The sequence below is a fragment of the Photinus pyralis genome, unplaced genomic scaffold (genome assembly GCF_008802855.1).
Source record: "Photinus pyralis isolate 1611_PpyrPB1 unplaced genomic scaffold, Ppyr1.3 Ppyr1.4_LG7, whole genome shotgun sequence".
Classification (NCBI taxonomy): domain Eukaryota; kingdom Metazoa; phylum Arthropoda; class Insecta; order Coleoptera; family Lampyridae; genus Photinus; species Photinus pyralis.
In genome coordinates this window covers 24196241-24224073 of record NW_022170738.1, presented here as the reverse complement: position 1 = coordinate 24224073, position 27833 = coordinate 24196241, and the positions used below count along the sequence as shown (strand labels likewise).

General features: G+C 34.5%; 2 protein-coding genes across 5 annotated transcripts in view; both read left to right on the top strand.

Moving 5' to 3' along the window:
• Positions 1-101: 101 nt before the first annotated feature.
• LOC116176720 (U5 small nuclear ribonucleoprotein 40 kDa protein) lies at positions 102-1694 on the top strand. Its single transcript, XM_031495473.1, has 5 exons — positions 102-292; positions 344-473; positions 521-724; positions 1008-1367; positions 1417-1694. The coding sequence occupies exons 1-5, from the start codon at positions 185-187 to the stop codon at positions 1653-1655; spliced, it is 1041 nt and encodes a 346-aa protein (XP_031351333.1). The 5' UTR covers positions 102-184; the 3' UTR covers positions 1656-1694.
• A 972-nt stretch (positions 1695-2666) lies between these two features.
• The window catches only part of LOC116176718 (NPC intracellular cholesterol transporter 1 homolog 1b), a 43436-nt gene continuing 18269 nt past the window's right edge, over positions 2667-27833 (top strand). For all 4 annotated transcript variants that reach the window (XM_031495470.1, XM_031495468.1, XM_031495469.1 and 1 more), the window contains exons 1-3: positions 2667-2959; positions 23040-23424; positions 23472-23764. In XM_031495470.1, coding sequence (XP_031351330.1) covers positions 2891-2959; positions 23040-23424; positions 23472-23764 — 747 coding nt within the window. In that variant the 5' untranslated portion in view covers positions 2667-2890. The remainder of the gene's footprint in view (positions 2960-23039; positions 23425-23471; positions 23765-27833) is intronic.

Genomic DNA, 27833 nt, shown 5'->3' with positions numbered 1-27833 from the left:
AATTCAATGACTAAGCTGTTCGGATATACGTTCACGTTCGATTTCGATTCGTGCGGATCATAATGGCCGTTCGTTAACAGCAAAACCTTTTATAAGTCTGGCAGCACTGTTGACATGTCGAATTGAGTTAACTTAACCTAAAAAAGAAGTTTGTTTACTATTGCTAAATTAAATAACTGGAAAAATGATTTCTGAAAGTAAAAGAAAAGCGGACGATTCGGCTTTGGTGCCAGTTTCAAAGAAAACACGTAACGAAGTCGCCGTTTCACGAAATAAAGCGCTCTCATCGACGGTATGTGTGTACCTGCTGTAACTTAAAATTGATTGAATTCACCCCTTACAGACAGTAGCCCGTACTTCCAACCTATTCGCACCCATTATGCTTCTAGAGGGACACGAGGGCGAGATTTTCACATTGGAATTTCACCCCGAAGGACAGTATTTAGCGTCATCAGGGTTCGATCGTCGTATATGTATGTACGACATCGTTTTCAGTAGCCGGTTAATTAATCCTTTTTAGTTTTATGGTCTGTTTATGGAGAGTGTGAAAATTTATCGGTCATGTCCGGCCATACGGGGGCCGTAATGGAATTGCACTTTTCACCTGACGGCTCCCATATATTCACGGCAAGCACAGATCATACACTTGGATTATGGGACATCGCAACAGGGCAACGAGTAAAAAAGTACAAGGGACATACCAATTTTGTCAATTCCTGCCAAGGTAAATGACACACTCATAGGCTTCAGAGGCAACAAATAAAGCGTGCTTCTCTGACTAGTGAATCAAAGAGCATGCGCAATTTTACTATTTGGATTGTACAACACCAGGGTTGTCACCTTTAGTCTTTAATAGACCCATTTTCACACTTTTATCAGTGGAGAAACAACCCTGGCGACCCTGGTGTTCTACAGTCCAAGAAAGTCAAACTATTGCGCCTTCTCTTGACCTTATCACTGCTCATTAATTATTAACGTACAGTCTGGTAAACACAATTTCCAAATAGGTGCGAGACGCGGTCCTCAAACTTTGGTGTCAGGAAGTGATGATTCTACGATTCGCTTGTGGGATACCAGAAAACGAAATAGCGTTTCAACAATTAGTACCCCGTACCAGGTAACCGCCGTCACCTTTAGCGATACCGCCGAACACATTTACAGCAGCGGAATTGACAATGAAATTAAGGTTTGGGATATACGAAAAAATGAATTATTGTATAGCATGCGTGGACACGCGGATACCGTTACCGGTATATCGCTAAGCCCGGACGGTTCGTATTTGTTAACAAATGCCATGGACAATACGTTAAGAATATGGGATATAAGACCTTATGCACCGCAAGAACGCTGTGTCAAAGTATTTACAGGTATTAGGTGGATTAGTGTAACTTTATCTAATAACTGATATTTATTTAGGACATTTGCATAATTTTGAAAAAAATCTTGTACGGTGCTCTTGGTCGGCTGATGGGAGTAAAGTGAGCAGTGGTTCAGCTGATCGTTACATGTACATTTGGGACACGACCTCTCGCCGAATTATATACAAATTGCCTGGACATAATGGGAGCGTTAATGATGTGGATTTTCATCCTAATGAAACAATAATTGCATCTGGTTCAAGTGACAAACAAATTTATTTAGGCGAGATCGAGTAATATTACAAGATATTGTGAATAAATAATTTCTTAATTTTCTCTCTTTAATTAGTTCCTTTTTGTTTGCCTGTGGTATTTGTGCTAGTCTTTATTTATGTTTTATGAGTATTTATATTACATTTGTACCATAAACAGGGTGACAACTTAATTGCAAATGTTAAACTTTCCCCCAAAGTAAGGACTCTAGACCACACCCGAAGATGCTTAAAAATAAATCAAAATGGTCTATAAGTAAAGATTCAAGAATATAAAAACCATCTGTAATATTTCCATTTTTTCTTCCTTTGAATACTAAGAACTAGCAGAACCTGCAAACTTGGACCGACTTTGGGAAACATAGTTTTCTTGAATGGAACGTACTATCGATTTCTCACCTCACGCACCCGGTGAGCCTATCAGTCGATAATTTGTTGAATGGGACATACACTCGGTTTGGGTGGTTGCGCCGCCTCACCTCGTACGCCCACCGAACTTCATAACGATTTTTTCAATAGAAACTTGCACGCGAATACGTCCAACCATTGCCCAAAGTTTCATCGCAATCGGATAAACGAGTTAGGCAAAGCATAAGAGACATACAAACAACCATTTTTATTTATGCCTGAGATTGATGGATATATGATAACGAAAACCCAACTTACAGAATGTAAAAATGTAGGTAAATACGTCGGCACGGTACGCGAAATAGCACAGGTGCGACATTAACGAAAAAAGAAGTGTTTAAAAAGATATCCTATATTCCGATAGGGTCCAATTGTGAATTTAAACCATTCGGAGACACACAGAGAGCCATAAAACATTTTTATCAAATCTCACCACATAGTAATAACATTAAAATTATACGTTAAACAATGGTTACAGTTTCAAGGTCCTCCAGAGTAGCGACAAATGACGAATCATTTGTAAAATGAATGTGTTGTTAGTCACTACGATTTAAAACACCTCACGTTACAGGCACGGACCAGAGCCACAGAATCCTCCCTTCCGATTGGTCAATTGTACTCGCATGACGTTTTTGGTCTATTGACTAAAGTGATTAATCCTATATCAGTTTAATTTAATGTTTTTGTGAGTCAGTTAACAGTGATAACTCGTCCGTTGCTGTTTCGCGTATCTCTCCTTTAATTCTACAACTATTTTTTTTACAAATCAAGCAATGTGTCTGCTAATGTAATAATACAACCTAAACGTTCGCATTTTAGACTGTCCAAACTCCAAACCAATTAGTAGTGAAAATGGAATTGGCAATAAAACGTCTAGTATACATTTACCTAATTCTCCTTAGTGGTTTTATTATCGAACAGGTATGTGGAATTTTTGGAATTTCTAATAATATTAGCAATTAAGTTGTCAACGGCGTGCGTGACCAGCAAGCTTTCTAATTGCGCATTTTTGATTTGTCCTAATAAATATTGGGGAAATTGGTCGGTAATCTACCTGTATTTAAGTTTAACCTAATTGTCGGACGATGTAATGATAGGAGGTTACGCATATCAAGGTGTTCATCTTTAGGTAGGCCAAGAATACATATAAGTGTTAACTCACTGCTTAAAGTAGCCGAGTGATTCAATATTCGTGGTCTCGCCCTTGGTTATGGTTTTGAATTTGTATAGTAATACCGGTGTATTGTTTCATGGCTTTTGGAATCAATGTCACAAGTACTCTTCTTGAAATTGGTGTGTAGGTATAAACAAACATTCAACTGTCGTTGCCGAGGTCGTTGCTAACCAAATGGAACACTCTGTATATTATTGATGAGTACTTTTTGTACTCCGGTAGTTAGTAGCAACTTAAATGAAGCCTCTAATAAAAATAAATAATAATATGTAAATAAAAATATATATCAAAACGTGCCGCTTATTATGTATAAATGCCCCAAATTTCAAATAAATATCTTCAAAACTAAAGGAGATAAGGGGACCATGGCTCTGTTCCACTTAGTATAATTTATACTATTTCATACTAAAATAATGTGCAGTAGATAAACTGGTAAAAAAAATATATCAGTGCCTGGCTATGAGATTCCACGGTTGATCCCGAGGTGAATCCGTAATGTACCAAGACCTTGAGAAGATTCTAGGGAGCAGTACTTGGTCAATGGACGTCCAATAATATTGTTCTGGCTTGTCTAACATTGCAGAAATTGTTACATGACAGCTGTCAATCTTTCGATGTCTAACTTGGTGGATACTTTCCGAATTTGTGTGCGTTTTTAGAAAAGAAATTAAAGTTGGCTTTTTTTTAGAACAAACAAGTGTTTTTGTTGTGTTTTTGTTTGCATGTAGGTACTTAGAGGTAAGCTGACAGTTGTCCCTTTTTGTGATTAAAAAGACGCTTTTGAAATTTTTGAAAAATCTTTCAAAATAACATTTATCAATGAAAAACTGAAAATGGCAAATTTTGATTTCATTTTCCCTAGCTTAAACGGTCGGATGGAACACCTCAGAGTGTGGCTACCTACTATTTTCTTATGGACGCCATGTTGGATTTTTACGGAATAAGAGAGGACAAAAAAGAAAAATAATGACGTGTCAGGTTCTATACTTCTACATAAATTTACAAGAAAAATTTCAAAATCAAATGTTTTACATTGATTTCTTAACAAAGCATCCAAGGGTAACGAGATCTTGCTGAATCAACAAAAAATTGATGCAGAGTACATACTCAGGAACTTTTAATTTTTAGACTTTTAGAGTCCAAAACCCTGAGAAAACCGAAGGAGAAGAAATTTACAGAAAATTCATTGTAGAGGAAAATCACAAACGAAACTGTAGAGGAGGAGATTTTTGATTTCAGTATTTGATCATAACAATTATAGAGGTCTAAATTTCCCAAAAAAAGCTCGGCGGCCAATGGTATATTTAACCGTTTATGAATAATAAGCAATGACATACATACGTACATGTTTTTCTGCAATCTTTGAATGATTACGAATACCGATGTCCTCGCCGATGTCATTGTTGTCTTAAAAAACCTTTCCTTTTTTCAGGTGCTCCAATTTCAAACTTTTTTTTGAAATTGTAAATAAAGCTCTTATTATAGTCATAGCGCATATGTACGGAATCCCAGGACAATTTTAAATTCTGTAATAGACGAGGTAATAAATATGTTTACATCAAGTGTGGAAGTGTCAGCTGGTATGTTTACCATACCAATGCATCTATTTCCAAAAATCCAAGATAATAATAAGATAATATAATGGGGCATGATTCCAGTGCAAAAATTTAATTTAAAAATGCAAAAAAAATTCCCTAATTGCAAAAAAAGAAAAATTTCATTCCATTCCATTCCATTGCCACTTTTTGAGCTTTACAAGACACAAGACACGTTTCGTTACAGGGAAATCATCAACTTTATTTTTTTGTATGATCCGTAAAAAAGTACACACTGGCAACATAGCCTATAATTACAAGAGACTTCACGGTTTCCGACGCCCTTTCTAGTTCGTTTTTCGTCGGCCTAATATAAATAATTCATAAACACTACAAAAACGAAGACAAAGTTATTAGACCTAACCTCATTTTTTTAAAAATAGAACACTGCATATTTTAATCTAAAAAGAAAGCATTCGATTATCTTTTCCAAAGTATAACATTGAAAAAATTGAATATTTATCCAAAAAGATACAAAAAAAATTAAAAAATTGAAGAATTGTTGAAATTTTGTTAAATCTTTTTGAACGTTTTTTGAATATTGTCCCTGGCGTGTTATATTTTTGAAGAGAGAATTTAATAATACGCTATCTTTTTAGATTAAAGTATATAGGGTGATCTATTTAAAAAAAAGTGAGGTTAGGTCCGATAACTTCTTCACCTGACTCCGTATAGTTATTTTGAAAACTGCAGATTATTATTCAACAATCTTTATACAGAAAGTCAGAAACTTTGCAATATACATTGTTCTGTATCTCTTTACTTAAGAAAATAGAGGGTTATTAACATTTTTTAAAATTTTCCTAAGCGAGCGAATTGTTTCAATTTTTGGGTTGGTAATCCGAGTGGAAACTAAAAGGTCTCAGAAACCTTAGAAATGTTTTTAAAACCTGCTTGGAATTACTTGGAATTTTTAAGAGTTTCCAAAAAAATACGCCTTCGGAAACTAGTGAGAAATTCTTTTGAAACCTTTTTGTAATTGGGGTAGCGTTCTCGGCAATTTTACTAAATCTGTTATTTTCCTCGCGAAGTATGATTGTACGTTTTCCGCCGTTTTGTTCAGTATTATCCCCAGTTCGCACATAGTTACACGCAGTGCTGCAGATAAGGAATCCTCTACTAAAAAGCCTTGTGCAAATAAATACGCGCTGATAAGCAAGAGTTAGAAAAATTAACCAGAGCTGACATTATCTTAATTACCTCCATAAATCTGCAAAGCGATGAACTTGACCTGTCAGGAAACGCAAATCAACACGTAAATAAAAAATTACGACGTGGCGCTAAATCAAATTTTGGACATGAATACTCATCAATCATAATTATCCATTTTTACTATGATTGCTTCCTACCTGCACAAAAACACTTTAACAGAGTTATCGAAGTACATTTTATGGTACACTGATGGACTTGCTCAGACGAAGAGATGTCTTGGAAATTTGGCTTGGTCTTTTTCTCACTGACACTAGTCCGGAAAACAACCATTTTTTGGTGAAAATACAAGTGGTCAGGAGTATATCTTTTGAAACATTTAGTTTGCTATTTTTGTCATTTTGTCAAATAACATTTTAGTTGCACGATGGTATTCACCGAGGTATTCACTCTAATATCAATAATACATTAATTCAAAAAGAGCAACTTGTAAAAAACATGTTTTTTATAACATCTCGACTGATTGGCGGTGCAAACTCGCGGCTGAGTTCCGTACAATGTTTCCGCTATGCGAGAATATATATGTATTGTTTATACCGGGTCATGCCCCAAATTATGCGCCAACGACTCAAATTTTCAACACACAAAAAATACAGCCAGCAAGAATTTCTCTATCTTTTTGACGCCATAAATGAAACACATGTCGTAATCAACAAGTGTTCAAAACCAAACGTAAAAACCTCGGTAAAAACCAACAAAAGATCAAGAGCTCTTGTGCGAAGTGGCTCTATCTCGTTTATAGATAAGGCTTATTATCAGGGAGACAAGACGTAATTATCTATTCTGGAAATTACAATTTCATTTTATTTCAAAATATTTGCAAGATACAAACACAGAAATATACCTGAAATATTTGAAGAATTTTAAAATTTCGGAAATGTTTAAAAACTAAAAAATATTTCAGAAAGGTAGGAAATGTTTCAGAAATGTGGCTGAAGTTTTGGAATTGTCTAGGAAATTTTGGAAATATTTTAGAAATGTGTACTAAATTTTGAAAAAGTATCAAAAATGTGTAGATATTTTGGAGCGTTTGAAAATGTCATATTTCAAGATTTTGGAAATGCTTCAAAAAATGTTTCAGAAATAGAAATTAGATCCGTTTCATAAACATTGGAAATTTGAGCGAAATTATAAACATTTTGGAAATGAGTCTGAAATGTTGGAAGAGTTTTTAAACTTTGGAAATGTTTCAAAAATGATGGAAATGTGAGGGAAAAAATGTATACATACTTTTGGAACCGCTTCCCAAATTATGCAAAATGTATAACAAATTATAGAAATGTTTCGTACTTAAATGTTGAAAAAGTGCAGGAAAATTTTAAAATGTCTTTTGAATATTGCAAGAATTTTGAAAATGCTGCAGAAAATGTTTCAGAAATGCTTTACCTGGACCGGAAACAATCATACCTATTCATAAAAATTTTGTTTCCGTTTCTCCTCGCGTTTCTCTTAAACTGTAGAATCCTTTCCTCGTTCTGATTAAGTTCATAATATTTAGGAACACCCTGAATACGCAGTTCCCAAGTTTTCCAACATATCCCAAAATGTTTTGCACATATCCAAAATTTCCACACAATTTCAACATTTTCAAAACATTGGAGACCTTCACACTTTTTTTAGTGCATTTCCAAAAAGAATGCGCTATTTAGGCCCCTTTGTCCGTCTGTCTCAACGGCTGTGTCATCAAATCTTTATCGTAAGAGAGTCTTCACACCAAAGTAGCATGCCGCATGCTACGTATTTTAAAACTTATATCAATAATAAATAGATACAGGTTCACATAATAATATATACTAATAATAATTTATGGCATAGTTATTTACATAATTAAAAATAAATATAATTCAAATGTATGCGAAAGGGTTGAAAAGCAGTAAAAGAACTGATCAAAGTTTGAACGCAAAATTCTTAATTAAACTAACATTGACGCAGGATAGTTTATATACATCAAAATGACGTGGAATGATTGCTACTTGCAATGTGCGACGTGCGTTTTCTCAGAAAACTTCACTTAATCGACTGTGGGTAAATTTCGATTAATTTGGTTAGCATTTGCGTGTTGCTCTACTTGTTTAAATAAGCGAAAAGAAATTTGATTGGGCTCAAAGGACCAATATCTTGAGGTGCTCATCGTGGATGTGTAAAAAAGCTTCGCAGTTTACGAGCTGTTTCAATTTCACCTCGCTCCCATATCATTTACATTGTACTGTACAGGGTATGACACTTACAAGGTGCTGTGACGAGAGCGTCATGTGCCTTTTTTTCTTTCTTTTCTTAGAATAGTAAAATCAAAATTCGAAAATATTCGCTCGCTTAAGAGGCACAGAAAAATGTTTATTAGAAAAGTTTCTGTATGATTGTTGAATAATCTGCCGTTTTCAGTCAGGTAAAAAAATATCGGAATCATTTTTTTAATGGACTACCCTGTATTATATATTTAAACAGATAGCATATTAAATTCTCTTCAAAAATGTAACACGGAAAAATTCAACGTTCTAATATATCAGAAAAATTTGTTGAAAATTTTATTATATTTTAATTTTTGAATGATTGGATTTTTTTAAATTTTTTTGAATCACGAATCTTTTCTGAATATCATTCCTTCTATGTTATATTTTTGAAAAGAGAATTTAATATGCTACCATTTTAGATTAAAATATACAGGGATGGTGCAAGTGCGATCACTTTTTTAGGTGAGCGCGTATACTTATTTTGAATTATTTAAAAAATCATTATAGAAACTTTTCTAATAAACCTCGTAATGTCATTGTTTTATACCCTTTTTAATAAGAATATAGGATTATTTTCTCCTGTATGACGTGAAAACTTAAAATGGTCAAATTCTGAAAATATTGGCTCGTTTAAGAGATACTTACAGAAAAATATTTTTTAGAAAAGTTTCTTTATCATGTTTGTTAAAAAATCTGCTATTTTGAAAATAACTATATGGGGTCAGATAAAAGTTATGGGACCTACCCTCATTTTTCAATGATTCTATTAGATTTTGAACATATTAACAAAAATTCAAAAATTTTGAAATTTTTAGTTTAATTTTTGAATGATTGGAACCTTTTTTGAATTTGTTTTAAACTCGGTTTTAAATCTTTATGAATCTTTTTTGAATCACTTGAGTCTTGTTTGAATATCTCTTGTATCTATATTATATTTTTTTTAATGGAATTTAATATGCTGTTATTGTAGATTAAAATATACTACGGGATTTTATTTAAAAAAATAAAGTTAGGCACGATAACTTTTTAGCCCTCCCGCATATTTATTTTGAAAACGGCGAATTATTAAAAATAAGAAAAAAAAACATTTTGTTATATCTCCTTGAAGAATAAGAAAATATAGGGTAATCTGAAATTGTTTTTTTTATTTTCCCCCATATTTCTCGAATGCATCTGGAAGGCGGGGATACGTTATCGATATCTCCCCTCCGGCCTCCGCCGCCCGCTATAAATTTGGAAACTTGTGACTACCGAAAAACGAACTCACGCGCATACTTCGCCCCCTCACGCTGCATGCATAACAGAAGAAAATTGACACGCGCCCCTATGGATTTCAGGTTCGAAAATCATCGGAATTAAATAGTTCATACCTATTGCTTAAACAAATAAAAATTAAACCGATAAAATCACTTGTTTTCTCATACAAAAATCGTAAAAAATCAAGTACTCCTCGACTATGATAACGAATCATTGATATCTTATTACGAGATCAATTATCATTTTTAAATACCCGAATGCCAAGTTTTTGTCCTGGCAGTGGCACTCCATGTAATCGCGCAGTGAAGTGGATGACAGGAAATTACATATTATCGTATTGGGGAATGCGAGGGGGAATGCAATACTAAGGGACCCAAAAACGAGTCTTGAGGTACACCTCGACTCGTAGTGTCCACGTTTAGATCTTCGCCGTTTTCAAATTTGTGCCTCAATTATGGGTCATATTGGAGAAATGTTTATGAAGCTCGCGTACGAAAATAAAGACTGTCATGCCACATAAATAGATTTCGAAATACTTGCACTGCGTAGGTGCTTCAAAATAATCAAATGTGAATTAGTTAAATAATTGGACGCCTTTATTTTTAGTGTGCACTTACGTCACGTGCGCAACACAAACAAACATTCGGTAGATCTCCCCAACAGATACTTATCAGTTATTCCAAACGATTTTTGCCAATCATAGGAGACCGATAAAGTAAAAATGGCATTCGGATGAGATCATGATTCGATGCCATTGATTTAGTTTAATTACAGTTAATGAAGGATGAAGTTCAAAGCAGGGGTTAAGTAATGCGACACGTTACAGATAAGAGTCCAGTCATATTACTCATCAACTCTACATTCCAATCCGATAAGTTGGTGGGAAAAAATGAGCGATCGGGAAATAAAACTGTCGATTTACAGGGTGGCGCATAAAACCCTTTCGTTGCAGAAATAATTTCAATAACCAGCTGAGAACGCACGAAATAAAAATAGTCCTTGAACTTATAAATAACATTATGCTCGACTTCTCCGCTCAAAATCACTTACACTTGAATAATAATTTACCACATGTCACTATCCGCCAAAATTTCCAATGATTTATTTATAGAAATTCAAAGATATTGTAATTACTTCCATTTCCTGCATCCCATGCTAGGGGAGACTAGGTCTTATTTTTGAAGGATTCGAATTATTACTTTTCGGCACCCACGTATAGGTAGGTAAAGTATTCTTTCATCACCGAATCTTATTGAAATTTTAACAGAAGTTCAGCTCAATAAAAAGCGAAGCGCTGCGTGAGATGTAAATACAGTACAGGCCTACAGGGAAGTTGCTGATGGGCCTCAACAAAATGCTTTCATGGGAAAAGTTGTTTTTTTATTATGTAGGATACGTTTATTACCTATACACGGTGTCCATTTTTCGAGTGCCACTATGGGGATCTCGCTTACCTTAAGAGATAGAAAGTTGGTTAAATGGGGGCAAAGTTGCGAATTTCCTTGCTGAATAACCATTTGAAAAGAAATTTAAAATATCATAAATAGTGATGAAAATATCGCAAAAAAACGACACTTTCTGATTTTCATTTTTAATTTTTTCATGATAAACTAGTCGTACTAGACATTTCTAATTAACACATTATTCGAACACTTTTCAATGGAGATTTCGAATGTGACATCTTGTTTTAAATAACTTTTAAGATGACAGAGAAACACGTGGCAACTTTTAGTTTTTCTTATGGGCGCCATTTTTAACTTTGAGATTTTAAGATTACATCTTTTTTTCTCTTTACGACGATATATGACACATTGGTAGTTCAGTATCACATTTTTCCTAAAATACAATTTTTAATTTTTTGGGAAGAGTGCTTTGGAAAAACAAAACGTTCTTTTATTGTGAACAAAAGTTTGACAGTTTGATGCATATGTCCGGTTGCAGCATTCGCATCAGGGAACTAGATGTGTTGAGAAAATTCGATTTTCATATGAACAGAATTGATCCTTCGTTTTGAAAGAAAATTATAATTCAAATTAGAACAAAATACATAAGAATAAATATAATATTTTAGCAATAAAAAGCAAATAAAAATAAAATTTAGCAAATACGTTTACAAACGTAAATGACACTGCTTGAAATAAGTCAACATTTTGTTCACTTTCACTCTTCGCAGAAAATGAAAATTGTATTTTTAGAAAAAATGTGATACTGAACCACCATGTGTGATATATCGTTGTAAAGAGAAAAAAAAACCTAATCTCAAAATGTCAAAATCCAAAACGGCGCTCATAAAAAAAAACTAAAGTTGCCACGTGTTTCTCAGTTATCTTGAAAGTTATTAAAAACGGGATGCCATATTCGAAATCTCTGAAAAGTGTCTGAATAATGTGTTAATTAGAAATGTCTAGTACAATTAGTTTACCATGAAAAAGTTAAAAATGCAAATTAGAAATTTTCGATTTTTTGCCATATTTTTAAAACTATTGATGATATTATAAATTTATTTTTAGATTATTATTCAGCACGAAAATTCGCAACTTTGCCCTAATTTAACCAAGTTTCTATCTCTTAAGATAAGCGAGATCCCTATAGTGGCACTCGAAAAATGGACACCGTGTATAGGGTGTCCATTTTTCTTAACCGTCACTTTCTAATATTTGGACCTCCATTATTTTTAAAAAGTTGAAAATGTTACCTACTTCGGCGCAATTGCTCACAAATCGTGAGCGACAGCAACCGTACAAAAAAGTAGGTCCATAAAGTTAGCAATGCACATTTACAACAACGCGACGTCATCACCGGTAGACTAACCAAAAAGGACCCCCTCAAAAGTTAGCAATAAACGATAATAGGAAAGAAAGTATAGAGGTGTTTCAGAATGCTTAAAAAATTTGAGAAAACGCTTCAGAAAATTTTCAGAAATAGAAATCGGTAGGAAAGAAACTTTTGACGCGTTTTTAGATTTGTAAAACGTTTTTGAAATTAAAAAAAAATAATCAGAATAGTCTAAACATCTTGCGTTGTGGAAATGTCTCGGAATTGTAGAAAAGGTTAAAAATGTCTCAATGAGTTAAAAAGTTCGGAAATGTATAAACATACTTCAAATAAAGCATGTTGAAGATGTCTAGAAAATTTGGAAATGTTTAAGAAATTTTGATAATTATTTTTTTTAATTTTCGAAATATTTGTAGTATATTACAAAAATGTTTCAGAAATGTGCAAAAATGCTTCCAAAAATTTTTCAAAAATGTTTGGAAGATATTGGAAATGTTTCATAAACATTCAAAACTTGTGCAAAATTCGAGGCAAAATTATTGTAATTTTCAAAATTGTTTTAAGAATTTTGGAAAAATATTCAAGGTGCAAAATCGATATTAATTTTTAAAAAACCAAGGAATATGTCAGAAATGTGAGAAAAACGTTTCAATAATGTGTCTCAAGTTTTGGAAATGTATAGGCAATGTTTCAGAAATGTAGTACGATGTATCAAAAATGTGTAAAAATGTTGGAACTGCTAAAACCACTTTTTTTAAACATTTCCCACTTCTGAAATATTGCCTGGTTTTTAAAACTTTTCCAAGATATCGTTTTTACACCTTTCCATAAAATGTCACACGTTTCTGAAACATTTCCAAAGTTCTTTGAAATAGTAATTATGCTTAATTTATAAAAAATTATAGAAATATTTCAGAAATGTGTTACAAGTGTCTCAAGTTTTTAGAAATGTGTAGGAAATTTTGGAAATATGCAGTACCGCGTGTCCTATTTTGGTTGAGACTGTAGTGTGTCTCAGTTGTTTTTAATGATAGATGATAGAGACCGTGTGCCACTTTTTGTGAAGAATTCAGTGGCGTAGTCAACAATAGTATATTGAAAGACAAGTGTTACAATGCGACCTATTGTAATACGACTATCTTGTGGCACGAGTGGCGACGCGAAGCGTAGCCACGAGTGTCCACAAGCTAGGAGTATTACAATAAAGCATTGTAACACGCGTTTTTCATACTATTTTTTCTATTTCGGTGCTTTAATTTAATTAAAAAAATCATTACCAGAAACTATAGGGAACATTAGAACTAACATGTTTTATGTTGGGAACACTTTTTATGCCGTCTTTGTACAACTGTTTTCGGCCGAAAAAAATCATCATTGTGACACCGAAATAGAAAAAAATTTTTGGACCACCGTTTCTGAGATTTGCCACAGGTTGGTATTTTTAGTGCACTTTCACTTTAAAAAAATAAAAAGTGCACTTTTTCGCGCTGGATGTCTGTCTGTCTGTGTGTCACAAAGGCTCCGGAGCTACACCACTTACAGACTTGGTATTGGTGTCATTCGATCAGAAATTAAAAATTATTTCATGATTGTATTCTCGTTAAGTCCATAAGGGCTATTAAAATCGAAAAATTAAATTAAAAAGTGCAGTCTTCGCCTCTTGCTTACAAGGGGCTTAACGAATTTTTTATGCAACACCCTATATATCTTAACGTCAATTTTTTATATAATCATATTATGGATATCATATTTTTCAAAATTTTGAAATGGAATGTTTCTACCGTCAGCCATTTTTATTAATTGCTATCGGCTACCTTAATTACGATGAATACAATAAACTAATAAACACAAGAGATTAGCAAAATAAAGCCAAGGCCTACTGGACCATTTTAAAAATTACACTTTCATTTGACCAACTACCGAAAATTTGATTTTTATTTGTTTTTCTCGATAAAGGTCACAGATACGAAAAAGTTACAAGAGACCAAAAAAGTAAATTCTTGTTCCACAATCGGCCAGTGGCGCACTTTGTCGCTTCTCGCTACCATTGATGACCAATGATGAGCCCTTCAGTATAACATATTTCAAATTTCAGTGAAATACTTCAAACACTGCATGGGAAAAATTTAAAGATGTTAACACCCTGTAGATCGATAATATCGGTTATGTTTTTTTTATTAGTCACCGTGTATGTTCTAATTGTTAAAAAAAATAAAAATTATGTGCTGCGCAAATTTGTAAATCTAAATAAATCAAGATAACAAGTGGTAAGTATCTTGAAAATAAACGTTTCGGGTACCTTTGTTTTTAGATAAAAAATATGTTGAAATGCATCCACGTGTTTTTCGCTATTTTGTAAGACTGACGTAGGAGGGAGATTTTATCGAGGATTTTGTAGAAAATTATTTCGTCGGATTGCGTCCGTTCGTCCATCTGAGGGCTTAAGCTCTGTACGTTTCGTAATATTTTAGAAATTTTAACCGCAGATACTTGCAGCATTGGTAAATCTGGCGGTATGTGTATAAAAACTGGGCTCTGCAACAGTTTGCGCATGCGCAGACTAAGTTGGATGAAAATGTATGAGATTATTTTTTTGGGGTGTAGGTTTTCCCCCTTTTCCATCATTTTCTTTTTCTTTATTATTTTCTGAGATATAACAGCCTCCCGTCTCCTACCTTTTAGCGCATTTTCCAACTGCTGGAATGGTCACTTTCTCCATCCGTCTGAGGTCATAACTACTACAGTTTTCAGGATATTTAGTTCATTCTTTTTGCATTCGACACCTCAACCAAGAAAAATCTTGACGATTAATTTGCGCATGCGCAAACTCCGCAATGTCATCTTTCTTTTTTTTTTCAATTTTAACCATTAAGGCTTCTAGAAAAGGCAAACATATCGCATATTTTAAACATCAGGTGTGCGCATTCTTATTTATAAGAAAATTATTATGCCATAATTTATTTTCTGTTGTACACATAAATAGTGGGTTACATGCCCTTTCGGGAAGTACTGATCATTCATGGAAAATGCGCTAAAGTGACACCTTTTTTTCGTATTTATGATATTGATTGCACTTTGAGTAACTTTGCCTGAGAATTTGATCAATGGATATCAAAATCGTTACACATGCACCGATTTTGTTGGAAAACTACTTGACTAAAAAGTTACTTTTATATCTTTTGATGTGTGCGTCCGCTTATGTGCATTACGTAGCCGATAGTGTATCAGACTCGTTTAAACGTGCTTTAGTGGGTCATGTTACGTTATCCGTGATCGTTTAGTCGTCGCCGTCGGTACATATTATTTTAGCGAAACGAACAACACCGGAACCATTTCATTTTTCCACGTACTTCGATTATTAAACCGCGATTACGTATATCGTAAGATAAGCGTGCGTCAGGTTTACACCAAAATTGCTTTACGATAATTACTCTAAAAAATGACGATAATTTGTTTCAGTGCAATATTTAACTTGTAAGATTCCGCAATATATACCTACTTTGTACGACTTGGCCTTCAGTAAGGAACTCTTAAAAGGAAGTGAAATTCACAACAAACACGCACTAGATCGATAATAAGCGTCGTTACGTCTAATAAAATATGCATATTGTGATGGAAACGAGAGCGTCTTCCGTTGCACGCGATGACTCATGAACCGTGTCATGTTCTGATTACATACTTTGGCATTGGCGTCCAGTCACATAGAAACACTACCACAATCAACAATTAAGGTCCTAATTTGGAACAATGTGGCGCGCCACAAAAAATTGCAAAGTTTAATACGACACTGGAATACAGTACGCTACTGGTGACCAGAAGGGCTTTAGCGTTGTGAAATGTCGAACAGTTCCTAAAGATAAAGGAAATCTTAAAGTCGCAGTACGAATCCCCCCCATCTCACTATAGCGAATCGTTTGCATCTTTCTAAGGAAAGAATTGCGGTGCGAGTTACAGTTTACCACAGATGGGGGGTTTTTGGTAGACAACTTGACCTTCTCCAGCTTTAAAATCCCCATTTTACGTATTCCTGAAAATTGAAAAATCAAATCTAACCTAATGAACCCGTTACAGTACCCCCGTCTGTTTTTAAAACGAAGAAAACATGGGATTTGAAAAACAATAAAATTAACGGGAGCTTTTCCTAAAAATTTCAAAAATGTTTAAAAAATATAAAAATTCTTAAAACACCCTAATCAAAAAACCTAAACCCACTCAAAGAACCTTCTACATAAAAACGACAAACCCAAAAAATACCCAACCAATCCCAAAAAATTCGCTGATCCTAAAAAAGTTTTCGTTATCAAAAAAGGCCAAAAAAACTAACCTATCCAACTTAATGCGCCCGTTACAGGAGGAGTTAAACGAGGCAGATAAAAATTGCCTTTTTTTGCATGGCCACCTCACTATTATGTAAATTACATATAACTTATTTAAAATTAGAATATAAAAACCAGGAAAACCAAGATATTTCGAAAACTATCAGAGGTAGGTATAGGACATTGTTATCAAAAATTGAAGGTTTTTGGAGCTAAATGATGACAGAAAAATATACAGGGTGTTCCATTTTAAAAAAGTGAGATTTTTTATATGAATTTTTTTTTATTCACTTCATCAGGTCATGAAAAATGAATTTTATGAATTAAATGAATTATTTTGAAAGTATTTTTTTAATGTTTTATAGTAGATGTAGTTATTTGACTTAATCCAGGATAAAAGATATAAAACCTGGAATCAAAATTTAAGTAATAATTTTGACAAGATACTGACGCTTGCAAATGCCCAAAATCGAATTATCTTTAAAACTACTAGCTTTTCGGATATTAACCATATATAAAAAAGACGTACAATTACACGTAGAATTCAAAATTGCATTCAAATAAAGGGGGTTCTATTTGAACCATTTGGGCGCCCTACTTTGTGGGCCCACCCTGTATAATTTCAAATATTTTTAAAATGTGGAGAATATTCAACCATATCATAATACAAAAGTATTTTATCGAAAAATCTTATCTTGAAGGCATTAAGTTACTCCGCGCAATCGTTGACTCACCCTGTACAGTGTCGAATGTGAATTGTAATCTCAATAATCTGTAGGTGCGTTCGTTTATGCGTTCCTCGATGCGTTCTGATCATTCTTTTTGCTCTAACTAAAGAGTTCGTTTATTGGTGGATCAGAAAAGTGTTGACACCTTTTTTATTACAAAAAAGAGTGAAAGGGAAAACACTCCATCTCATGAGAAGAGTGCAGACGGAACACAATAGACGTGGTCATGTGGTTTTGGTTTGCGATTTATTTCATTGAGATAATTTGGACATCATTTTGCGCCTGCAATGAATATTTCTATACATTCCCATGATTTAGTATTTGACCAACCAAAATGTACCAAATTTAGAGGTTATGTTCACGGTCCCATCTTTATTTCTTAGCTCCCATCTTTATTTCTTAGCTCTCATCAGTTACTAATTTGCTCCATAGATCACGTGACCATTTGTCCATTTCCACCCGACGCTCTGCTCGACTACTGAAACGAAAAATCGATCGCACCCTTTTTTCGACAAAAAAAAACTATTGGGACTATTTGCCCAGACGACTATAACTTCTTCACTATACTACCCACTAGAGAACTAGGCGAACTGTATACAGTGTGACCAAAGATACGGATCTTAACGTTTCATAAACTTTGCACATCGATGGAAACAAAATATTAGTATACAAAGTGTTTCAAAAGTTTGTCGCACCCGAATGGGCGAAACATTATATCGTTCACTACATTCCCATAATTAAAGATGCTTCTGGCGATTGCGAGCAATTAACCTTTTAAATGGCGGGTCAAACAGTGAGTACGGTCTACAAACTGTCTACCTTATTTACTAATTATCCCTACATTCCTAATTATTATTCCATTTCCAGGAGTGATTACTGTGCGGTGATTGATTTGAACCGCTCGACTCGAACAAATTTTTAGAAAAAGTTTATACGATACTGTTATCGCTTCGCGGTTTTATTTTGCTATATTTTTTTCCCTTTGGATTTGATTTTCGCGCGCGTGTAATTTCCGAGGTCGATATTAATGCAATATACGCGCCTGATTGATCCGTTTTATACATGTCGCAGCCGTTTAATGAAATTGGACATTTCATGAAAAGTCTAGTCCGAGGCCTAGTCATTTAGTGAAACGCTGAAAATTTGTACGTGTGGGGTAATTTCCCTTCCCCTTCTAGATCGATAAGGATACCATTTATCGATCTCTAATGGGAAGGGAATCCAATCGCTTGGTCTTGGAAAGTAAACTGTTCCACAGTTTCATATAAATGACTAGACTTTTCATGAAATGTCCAATTTCATTAAACGGCTGCGACATACATATTTTATGGATGCTATCATAACTAATTCATCTATGTTGGCCTTGAAATTTCAATTAATGGGAGTTTTATGCTCGCACGCCTCGTCATTCTGCTAAAAATTCGAATATATGTATATTACCATAGTGTAAAGAATAGAATTACACTAAGATATTACGAAATTCTTTTGATTTAATCTCTCCCGAGTTATGCGATATCCGTGGATGTCACCGTCTGTAAATAGGATCACAATGCTCTCGAGAGTTGAGCCGCCATATTTAATCAAAGTAGTCCAAAATAACTTTATGAGATATAAAAGTTCCTAAAAATAGTTTAAAACTGCGAACCGAGGGGTGGCCAGTCACCAAAATTTTGTACACCCTATTAGTATTTTCTGAATTTGCTCGACGTTACATTCAGTTTTCTAGATTCGAGATACAAGACATGTCAACAATTAGATTAGGTGTTTGCAAAATCCAAAAATGTGTGTTAAAGGTGAGGAACAATGTGTCTGTCTGTCCCTGTGCACAATAATTTTGTTTAGAAACCTCCGATCGCTTTGAAAATTGGTACACATATCTTTAAGGATGTAAGAAAGACCGCTTTTCATTTCTACAAAAATAAAAAATAATGCACTATTGTGGCCACTTTGTCCGTCCGTCCGCTCGTTCGTTGAGACGCTACTAGTTCTTTATCTTAAGAGCTATTGTTCTACTTTTTTCGCTATTTGGTTCGTTATGGTGTCGAGGCTTGCACCAAGGAAGGAATTTTTTCTGTGTTAATTGCTAAAAAAGTTATTGTAAAAAAACCAAAAAACGGTTTTTTACATGTTCCATAATTTTACACTTTTGCCGTTTATTAACGATCCTAGAGATCGTTTATAATTTTGTATTGCTGTCTGTTGGTCTGTCCGTCTGTTCCTTTGTCTGTTTGTCCGTGTGAACTATAACTTTGTTTAGAAATGTCCGATCGCTTTTACATCTCCGTTAGTTATGAACTGAATTGCATGAAATTCAATATGGGCATAGCTTTAGCCATATAATACGCAATGCCCAAAGTTGAGTCGAATCGATTCAAAATTCACAGTGCCCTTTTCGCATCTCGACCATTTATAAACCGAATTGCAAACTTTTTTATTTATAAAAGTATTTAAATGAAATTTGATACATAGGCACTTGGAATAAAGGAAAATCTAACGCCGGTTTCAAAATTTGGTTTTGCGCATGCGCAGTGTCAACTTTTTTATTTAGAAAAGCATTGAAATGAAATTCATCTTATAAAATGGTTTTCACATGTGCAAACGCTATCTTTCATATTTGTGGCCGGATTTTTACGATTTTAACAGAAGTTGCATCTTACAAATGGGAAATGAATGCTAGTGGAAATGCGCTATTTGTAAATCGTTTACGATTACTTTTTAACTTGTTTTTCAACTACGTAGACTATGGGGTCAAAAAGTTACAGCCCGACAGCTTTGGTAATCAGTTGTATCAGATTTTTTAAGGTTTTAGTAGATAGAAGTTTCGTCACATACCCACATTTTCTTCTTATTTATATGACATTTTAATTTTTATAGGGTAAGCAAGTTAATATTTACTTTGTAATATTTGATATGTACTTTCCGCGAATCTTGTGGGAAGAAAACGGTCAACATTTCTGAGTATTGTCAAGTTTGCTCACACAGAGTTAGGCAAAGGTATGGAAAACTTCCTTATATTAGCAGAGGTTAAAGCTAATCGTTTTTTATCTCCTAACATTTTTCTAGGTAATTTTGTTATACGAACCCATAAATAACACGGTTAAACGTGGAAAAACATCCCGAATTCAGAGAGCGAAAGATAAATATACACTGTGCCCAAGATAAGGATGGGGATCTCCGAAACGTTAGAAGATACGACGATGATCAGATTCGAGAAAAGATGCGCAATTAAAAAGTTATTATCATACCTTAAAGAGAACCAGAAAATTCCGATTACTTTCGAAGATATGTTAGTAAAACTGAAACTTATAAAAAAATATGATCCGTAAATAAAGGGCATACTGTATTGAGTAGCATTTTTATTACGAATACGATATACCGCACACAATTAATAAAAAGTTGGAAATTGTTGGTTTCAACAGGGTGGTGCACCCGCGCACAACGTCAGAATCGTGCGAGAAGACCTATCCGGAAAATTTTCTGCCAGTGGAAAATTTCCAACTTTTGTTTTTGTTGTGCTGTCTCCGTTGTGTGTTGTGTGACTCCATCATACATCTTCGCACATCTATGGTTTTCGAGATTCCTATGATAGACATCCTTATCTTAGACCTCGTCTTAGACATGCTGTATATTCCATAGATATAGACTATACAGCCACTAAATTTGCGCCAACATATGTAAAAAAAGATAGCCAACAGGAGAATATCGATCATGGGCACTGAGTTGACGTTCCAGGCATTTCACTGGCGTGAGGCGTGTTATTTCCTTAAAACATGGTGTACAACAGGCGCATTTAAAATTCTTACTGGTCTTGTGCATTAACAACTGTGTTTTAAAATTGCATTCCTACTTGGTCAAAAAATCACACCGGTCACATTTTAAATCCGCGGTAGGGACCATGTCTTGAGAAATGTTAGATGTGCTTTAAGTTTGGATTCATATTTGGTGACTAAAGCGCACTAGACACACTTTAAATCTTAATTTACATATATTTATCATTCGTTGCATAGTCACACTGGACACATTTTAAATTCATGGTATATGTGATGTTCTATTTACGGTGCAAAATATATCTCTGTCTGCTTTAGGTATGTTAGTACAGATTTTTTGAAAGTAAATGGAAGGCTGTATTCGAGACTGTATCTATGTATACAAAGCGTGTCGAAATTCGCGTCGACGGATAATGGGGGATTAATTCTGTGGCAAAACGAAATAGAAGAAAATCTATTAAACTTTTCCGATCAGACTCTGCGCTTTCTGTAACAACACAAACAAATCAATAACAGAGGTACATAAAATATTGCGAAATCAATTCTGACACTTGACACTCGTATACAAAAACCGCAATTAATACTCAATAAGAATCAATAATTCAATTTACGTTAACTAACCAAAAGCAAAATTGAATTTTCCTTGAGCAATATTGAGAAAATCCATAATTCTGGGGTTTCTACTCAGGAATATTGATGTAGAAAGCAACAATCAGGTAGGTAATAATGACGAAAAGAATAAGCCAGAAGTAAGAATCATTGTTCAAAAGGTAATGCGTAATTTTTTGTACATACCGAAAACGGTCATAGAACTGGTGAAATATACCCGCAAACAGCGTCAGCGAAGTGTCAAAAACAAAATAACGGATAACTTATACAGTCACATAAATCCCAACGGGTAAACAAAAATGTCGCGTAACCAATATGGCTTGTGCAAGTAATGATTCAATGTGGTTACAAAGAAGTGCGTGCGTCCAAAAGAATTAAAAAGACACAAGGCACGAACTCGGACGGCAAAACCAAGAACTGTTGTAATAATAAATGTATAACGCTTGGATGACCTCTAACGGCAAAACAAAGAACTAAGCAAAAAAATGAATCGAATAAGAACGAGAGTAAGAATCAAAAAGTTGCTTAAATGGTATTTTAAATCAGGAATATCCACCGGTAAGAAAATATCGTTACACGCTTATTAAATTAGGCGACTTTGACGAACATGAAACAGCCATCGCAACCTCGTATCTTGAAAAGTATTTAGCTGATCGCAAAAGTGTAATAGGATTTTCTATTCGATTTTGTCCCAGAATTAAGCTCCCATTATCCGTGGACGCGGGTTTCGTAACAGGATGAAACCAAAATCGATGATTGTAAAAAAATTCTTAAAATTAAGTGAAACATTTCTTATACGGGGTGATGTGTTTTTTCATTTTCAAAATGTTGAATAATTTTAAGCAAGCTATGAAATTATTGCCATAAGAAATGCATTGTAAACTTCATGGCAAAAATTCAATTTTTAACATAAAAAAATATGGATTGTAGGATATGATACAGGTTCCCACATCAAATTTAAAGACAATTAATTTCTCTACAAAATGGAGGCTATCAGTGTTAGAAACATTTAACTATAAGCAGATTATCGTCATTTTTTGCAAATATTGCACTTATTCGGAATCATCGTACACTTTGTAAACGCATACCCTCAGTATTACACAAACTATATTTTTTCTATTCACAATTTGGAAAACAAAAAGCTAAACGACGGATTTCAGTTCCTAGTTCAACATAGGTGAATATCCTTAAAGGTCTAATAAAGCGCAATTTACGTATTTCAAAAGACGTGGGTCAAATAAGACACCCTCATTATTCGCAGCACGCGTTTAATTTCCATTTCAAACAACCTCGCCAAATAGTTACGTAATTTTTATTTCACGACCAACGCCTTGTTGCAGGTCCTCACGGCGGAGAGCAATGCATCGACGAGCAGATCGGAAGGAAACTACCACTGCATCTGGTACGGGCAATGCAACAGGAAAGGGCAGGTGTTGCAAAATTGTCCATACGAAGGTCCGGCGAAGACGTTAGACGATCGGGACGGGCTGGAAGTTTTGTCGAGGCGATGCCCGCATCTGCTGACCAACAACGGCGACGGCGTCAAGACGTGTTGCGACACTAAGCAACTGCAAACGTTGGACAATAGCGTCAAAATTGCGGAGAATTTCTTCAAGAGATGCCCGTCGTGCATGCACAACTTTGTGCAGCACATCTGCCAGATGACCTGCTCGACGGAGCACTCTCGGTATCTGAACGTCACGGATATTCAGACCAATGATAAAGGTATAGTTTAATTCAAATGTAACTCAAACTTCATTGGTTTGTTGCAGGTGTCCAATACATAAACGCGCTAGAGTTCTACATTGCTAACGATTACATCTGGGGCACCTACAACTCGTGCAAAGGTATCGGTTTGCCGAGTACCGGTCAAAAGGCGCTCGACATCATGTGCGGCGCTTGGGGTTCGGCGAATTGCAATCCGATGCGATGGTTCGAATTTATGGGCGACGCCGAGAGCAGCCCCTACGTGCCCTTCAAAATCAAGTACATTAATACCACAAAACCAATCGGTCGCTTCATACCGATGGATGCCCCGACTGTACCGTGCGATAAGGCCATTAATGTGAGTGCATGTTTTTTTTTCTTATGCAATGTGCGAAGGAGAAAGTTTAACTAATTAGGCCAAGGAAAGAGTACTTGTAATTCAGTTTAAGCGTGGTATAATTTATAATGAGAACGGGACTAGAATAATGATAGAGATTACGCCTGTGTAAGTGTCATCAAACTGCAGCAGAATTTATGGGCTATTAGCGCACACATATTTGCAACCAAATAAACACAAATAGTGCTCAGTTGCTTTTTGAACCAAGATGATTATACTCTCTGTTTAGCAGTGACAACAAAGCATATAACCCAGTAGGCATGTCTGTAAGATGGGGTTAATGTAATGGGTACCATGTCTCACAAATTCAAAGAAAGGGTTAGTGTAAAGGGAACCAAACAGTGGTGACGCAAGCTGGTTGCAAGTAGCAAGAAAAGGCGCCGAAGTGGCCGGCTAAACTTCCATAAAACAAAAAAATAATAATTTCCGCAACATTAATTCTTACATTCCGAGATGAGTTTCTGTAGCTCAGCTATTGTAATAATTGCCACACCCGTCAGCGTCACCCGAATTATCAACCAGGCATCCACGCGGCTGTGTGCCCCTTTCATCCATTGAATATTATACTCCCCTGGATTTATTGAAACTCATTCGTAAATACACCCAATTAACCCCAATTTAGAGATTGCCATCCGCATTTTTCTAACTAATAATAATAATAATAATAATATGTATTTTGTCTAAGCGATCGTATTATGATAACGGGCGATCAAAAATGAGTTGCTGTCGAGTCGCCTTTGGAAGTTCAAGTTAAATACGAATTCCCATGTAAACAAAAATTCCAAAGGTGACTCAACAGCAACTCATTTTTGATCGCATAGTATAAGACAAGTCCTGCAGTCCAGCGTACTTACATTCAGTTACTTAAATATTCATCTACAGAGTAATATGCGCGACTTAATAATATTTTCTTTAATTCAGCTTTAAATTTATATATGTTATCTATTGAAAATCAAATTATTACACGAAAAGTATGGAATGTGTGATACGTTTACCCTCGAAACGTTCTGCCTTAAAGATTCTTTCGAAAAATTTGGTTGGAATAAATGTAAAACCGGGGTGTTTTGGCCCCCCCCCCTCCCTCTCGCAAGGTGAGATTTGATCACCCCATCCAATAGAAGTATGTAGTCAATCTTCAGTTACCTACAACTGACAAAAACCTTTATACAACTGGACCCCCAGACTTTCCGGTGATACGTTCACCCTAAAAATGTTCAGCCCTAAAGACGCTTTTGACAAATTTCCATGTAAAGGCTAAGGGTGCTAGACATTTTGGGAAAGAATGTAGAACCGGGGGGTGTGGGGGATATTTCTTCATTTACCTACAACTGACATAAAAACCTTCGTACACTGGGAGGTATTCCATACCTAATTTGAAATGGTTTTGCTGGATTTGGGAAACAACTGAATTGAGAAATTCAGAAAATTTAAAAAATATGCACCAATGAAAGATGAAAATTGAATATTCAGAAAAATGTAATATAAAAAAATTAAATTCAGTGTTTGTTTTTCTGCGAAATAGGTTCAAATATAAAATAAAATATGCACAAGAATTAAGTACATTTTATTTCATATTTGTGCCTCCCGCAAAGAATGTTTGTGTACCATTTCTTAATTTTTTGATATTTCGATTTGTGTAGAGTTTCATTTCTCATCTTTTCGCAAATTAAAGTTTTTTGGATTATACATATATTGTCTTTTTCACTTTATGATTTGTTTGAATTTCAAAACTTATTTATTAATTTATCCAACTATTTAATTAAACAATTTGGTGATGTTATAATTTTAGTTTGTTTCTACCTCCAAGAAAACAACTTTAAATTTTGCATACGCTTTCTGGAATTTTTTAATTTACCGCAAGGTTTTTAAAATAAATTATTTTCTATCAATTTTAGATTTTATGAACTTTATTTTATTTATTTACGTTTATTGATCTCATACAAGAAAACAAAAGTAAGAGATATGTGGATTTTATGAACGTCTAATTAAATAAAATGTCCATCTGATTTTTTGTGTTTTTTAAATTTTTTTTTTATTTTGGATTTTCCAATGAATTGTCAATTCTATTGTACGAATTTTTGTCCCGGTATTCGCATTTTTCTAGATGGATGTATAATTTTTTGGAAATTTCTGGAATTTTTTATTTTTCTTTTCTCGAATTTTTACTCGTTTTTGCAAGGGAAAATTCCGCTTGTTATTCTCACAGATGTACAGTAAAAATGCTGCTATGTGCAGTTTTAAGTGGTAACCAAAACTGACATTTTCTTTTTTTTCCCCGCGCGATTGTTATTAAATTGTCTTTGAACCTTCGGGTGACACAACTTTTCCAAAATAATATCCCCACCTCTAGTGAGTATCTAAGCAGATATTTGCAAGCGGGAAGGCTGTCACAACACGGAGAAGACGGTTTTTTTATGGATTACTCTAACAGTAAAACTGAAAGCTTTTTTCAAATCATGGTACTCAAACGAGCACACGGTTTCATCTATTTCATATATTATAGGCGCTAACCCGAAAACTTTGGAGGGCAGTAAAGGGGAAAGTTTATCATTGCGCGCACACGGAATTTTTACTAAAACGAATAGTCTAGAAATGCGTAATCATTTTCACTACATACACAATGAGATTTATTTTAAAAAATGTTTGTTGATCAAGTTGAACCACAATTTTTCTTGGCCTTGATTTTTTTGTTTACGAGAAGAATCCACGTGCATATATCTATTTGATGTTAACACGACAATAACTAAATTAAATTAAGTATCAGGTTTAAAGTGTGAAATACAAGGTTAGTAGAATGGATTTTGCTCCTTCCCACATATATTGTCTGAAATATAAAAACAAATACAATTGTAACAAACGTAACATCAAAAATAGGATTGTTATTCCTAATTTATTATGTAATGATGATGGTAAGAAATTTCCTTGGATTATGAAGTCGTTAAAATAATTACAGCTTTCAGCTAACATGTTGTTTAATGATTACTTTTGTTTTATAGACTTTAGAACCTTTAACAATGTTATCAACCTCAAGATTAAGCCTTTGTGGCCACGAATTATATGCTGCAGTTTTATGATTACTTACCACTTTAACGTAAAGAGAGAAATTGGAACTCGAACCGTTTCTGTAAAAATGGAAAAAATCATAAAATTTTGGATTTGGGTTCTACTTACCACGTTCTTCAAAGTTGACTGTACCAGGGGTTGCTTTTAGGTTGGGAATGATGCCACCCCTTCGCGGGGGCGAAAAATGTTTCATTGAAAATAAGTTTGGGAATGAATAGATTCTGATATCTGATTCTATTCTACGAGCTGTTCTATAAAGTTTTTTTTTAATGCACATTTGGCGTGTAGTTGTTGAAGAGTAAGAATTTTCAGCAATTTAGTAGCAGAGACAATTGTCAAAATACTGCTCCAAGTATCGAGTAAAGGGAGGACGAGGCGCTCGTGGAAAGAAATGATGCCAAAGAGGAAAGGGTTTTTTTATATACAGAGTGGAAATTTTGTCTCACTGAATATATCTTCAAAACATTTTTTTAAAAGAAACAGTTTCCAATCTATGTCGAGATCTATGTACTTTTGTGGTCAGTGGCGTACTTTCGCATAGTCAGGGAGGGGGCATATTTTTTTTAAATGTCATTTGCTAGTTTTCGTTACACATTATTGAAAAGTGAACCCACTTTTTTGGATATAGCACCATTAATTGTAATAAAAAATAGTGGTTTCAAATTAAATATGCCCTTCGTGACTGACCACAAATTTTAAGTATGTACATAGATGGATAGGAACTTCTTTATAATTTCCGATATCCTAAAAAGTTTCTCTTCAGAAAATTGTTATAAGATATATACAGTGCATCCCCTGATTGTCTGGTCCTTTCTTAAGAGTAAAAGCCAAAATTTTTGAACTGATTTTGTGTTTCTGGAGATCAACCCTGCTTGATAGAAAACTAATTTGTGACATAATTTTAGTTTTGTCAAAATCAAGGGTGCCTTTACACTTTTCAAAAAACATAATTTGGATACCAGTGGCG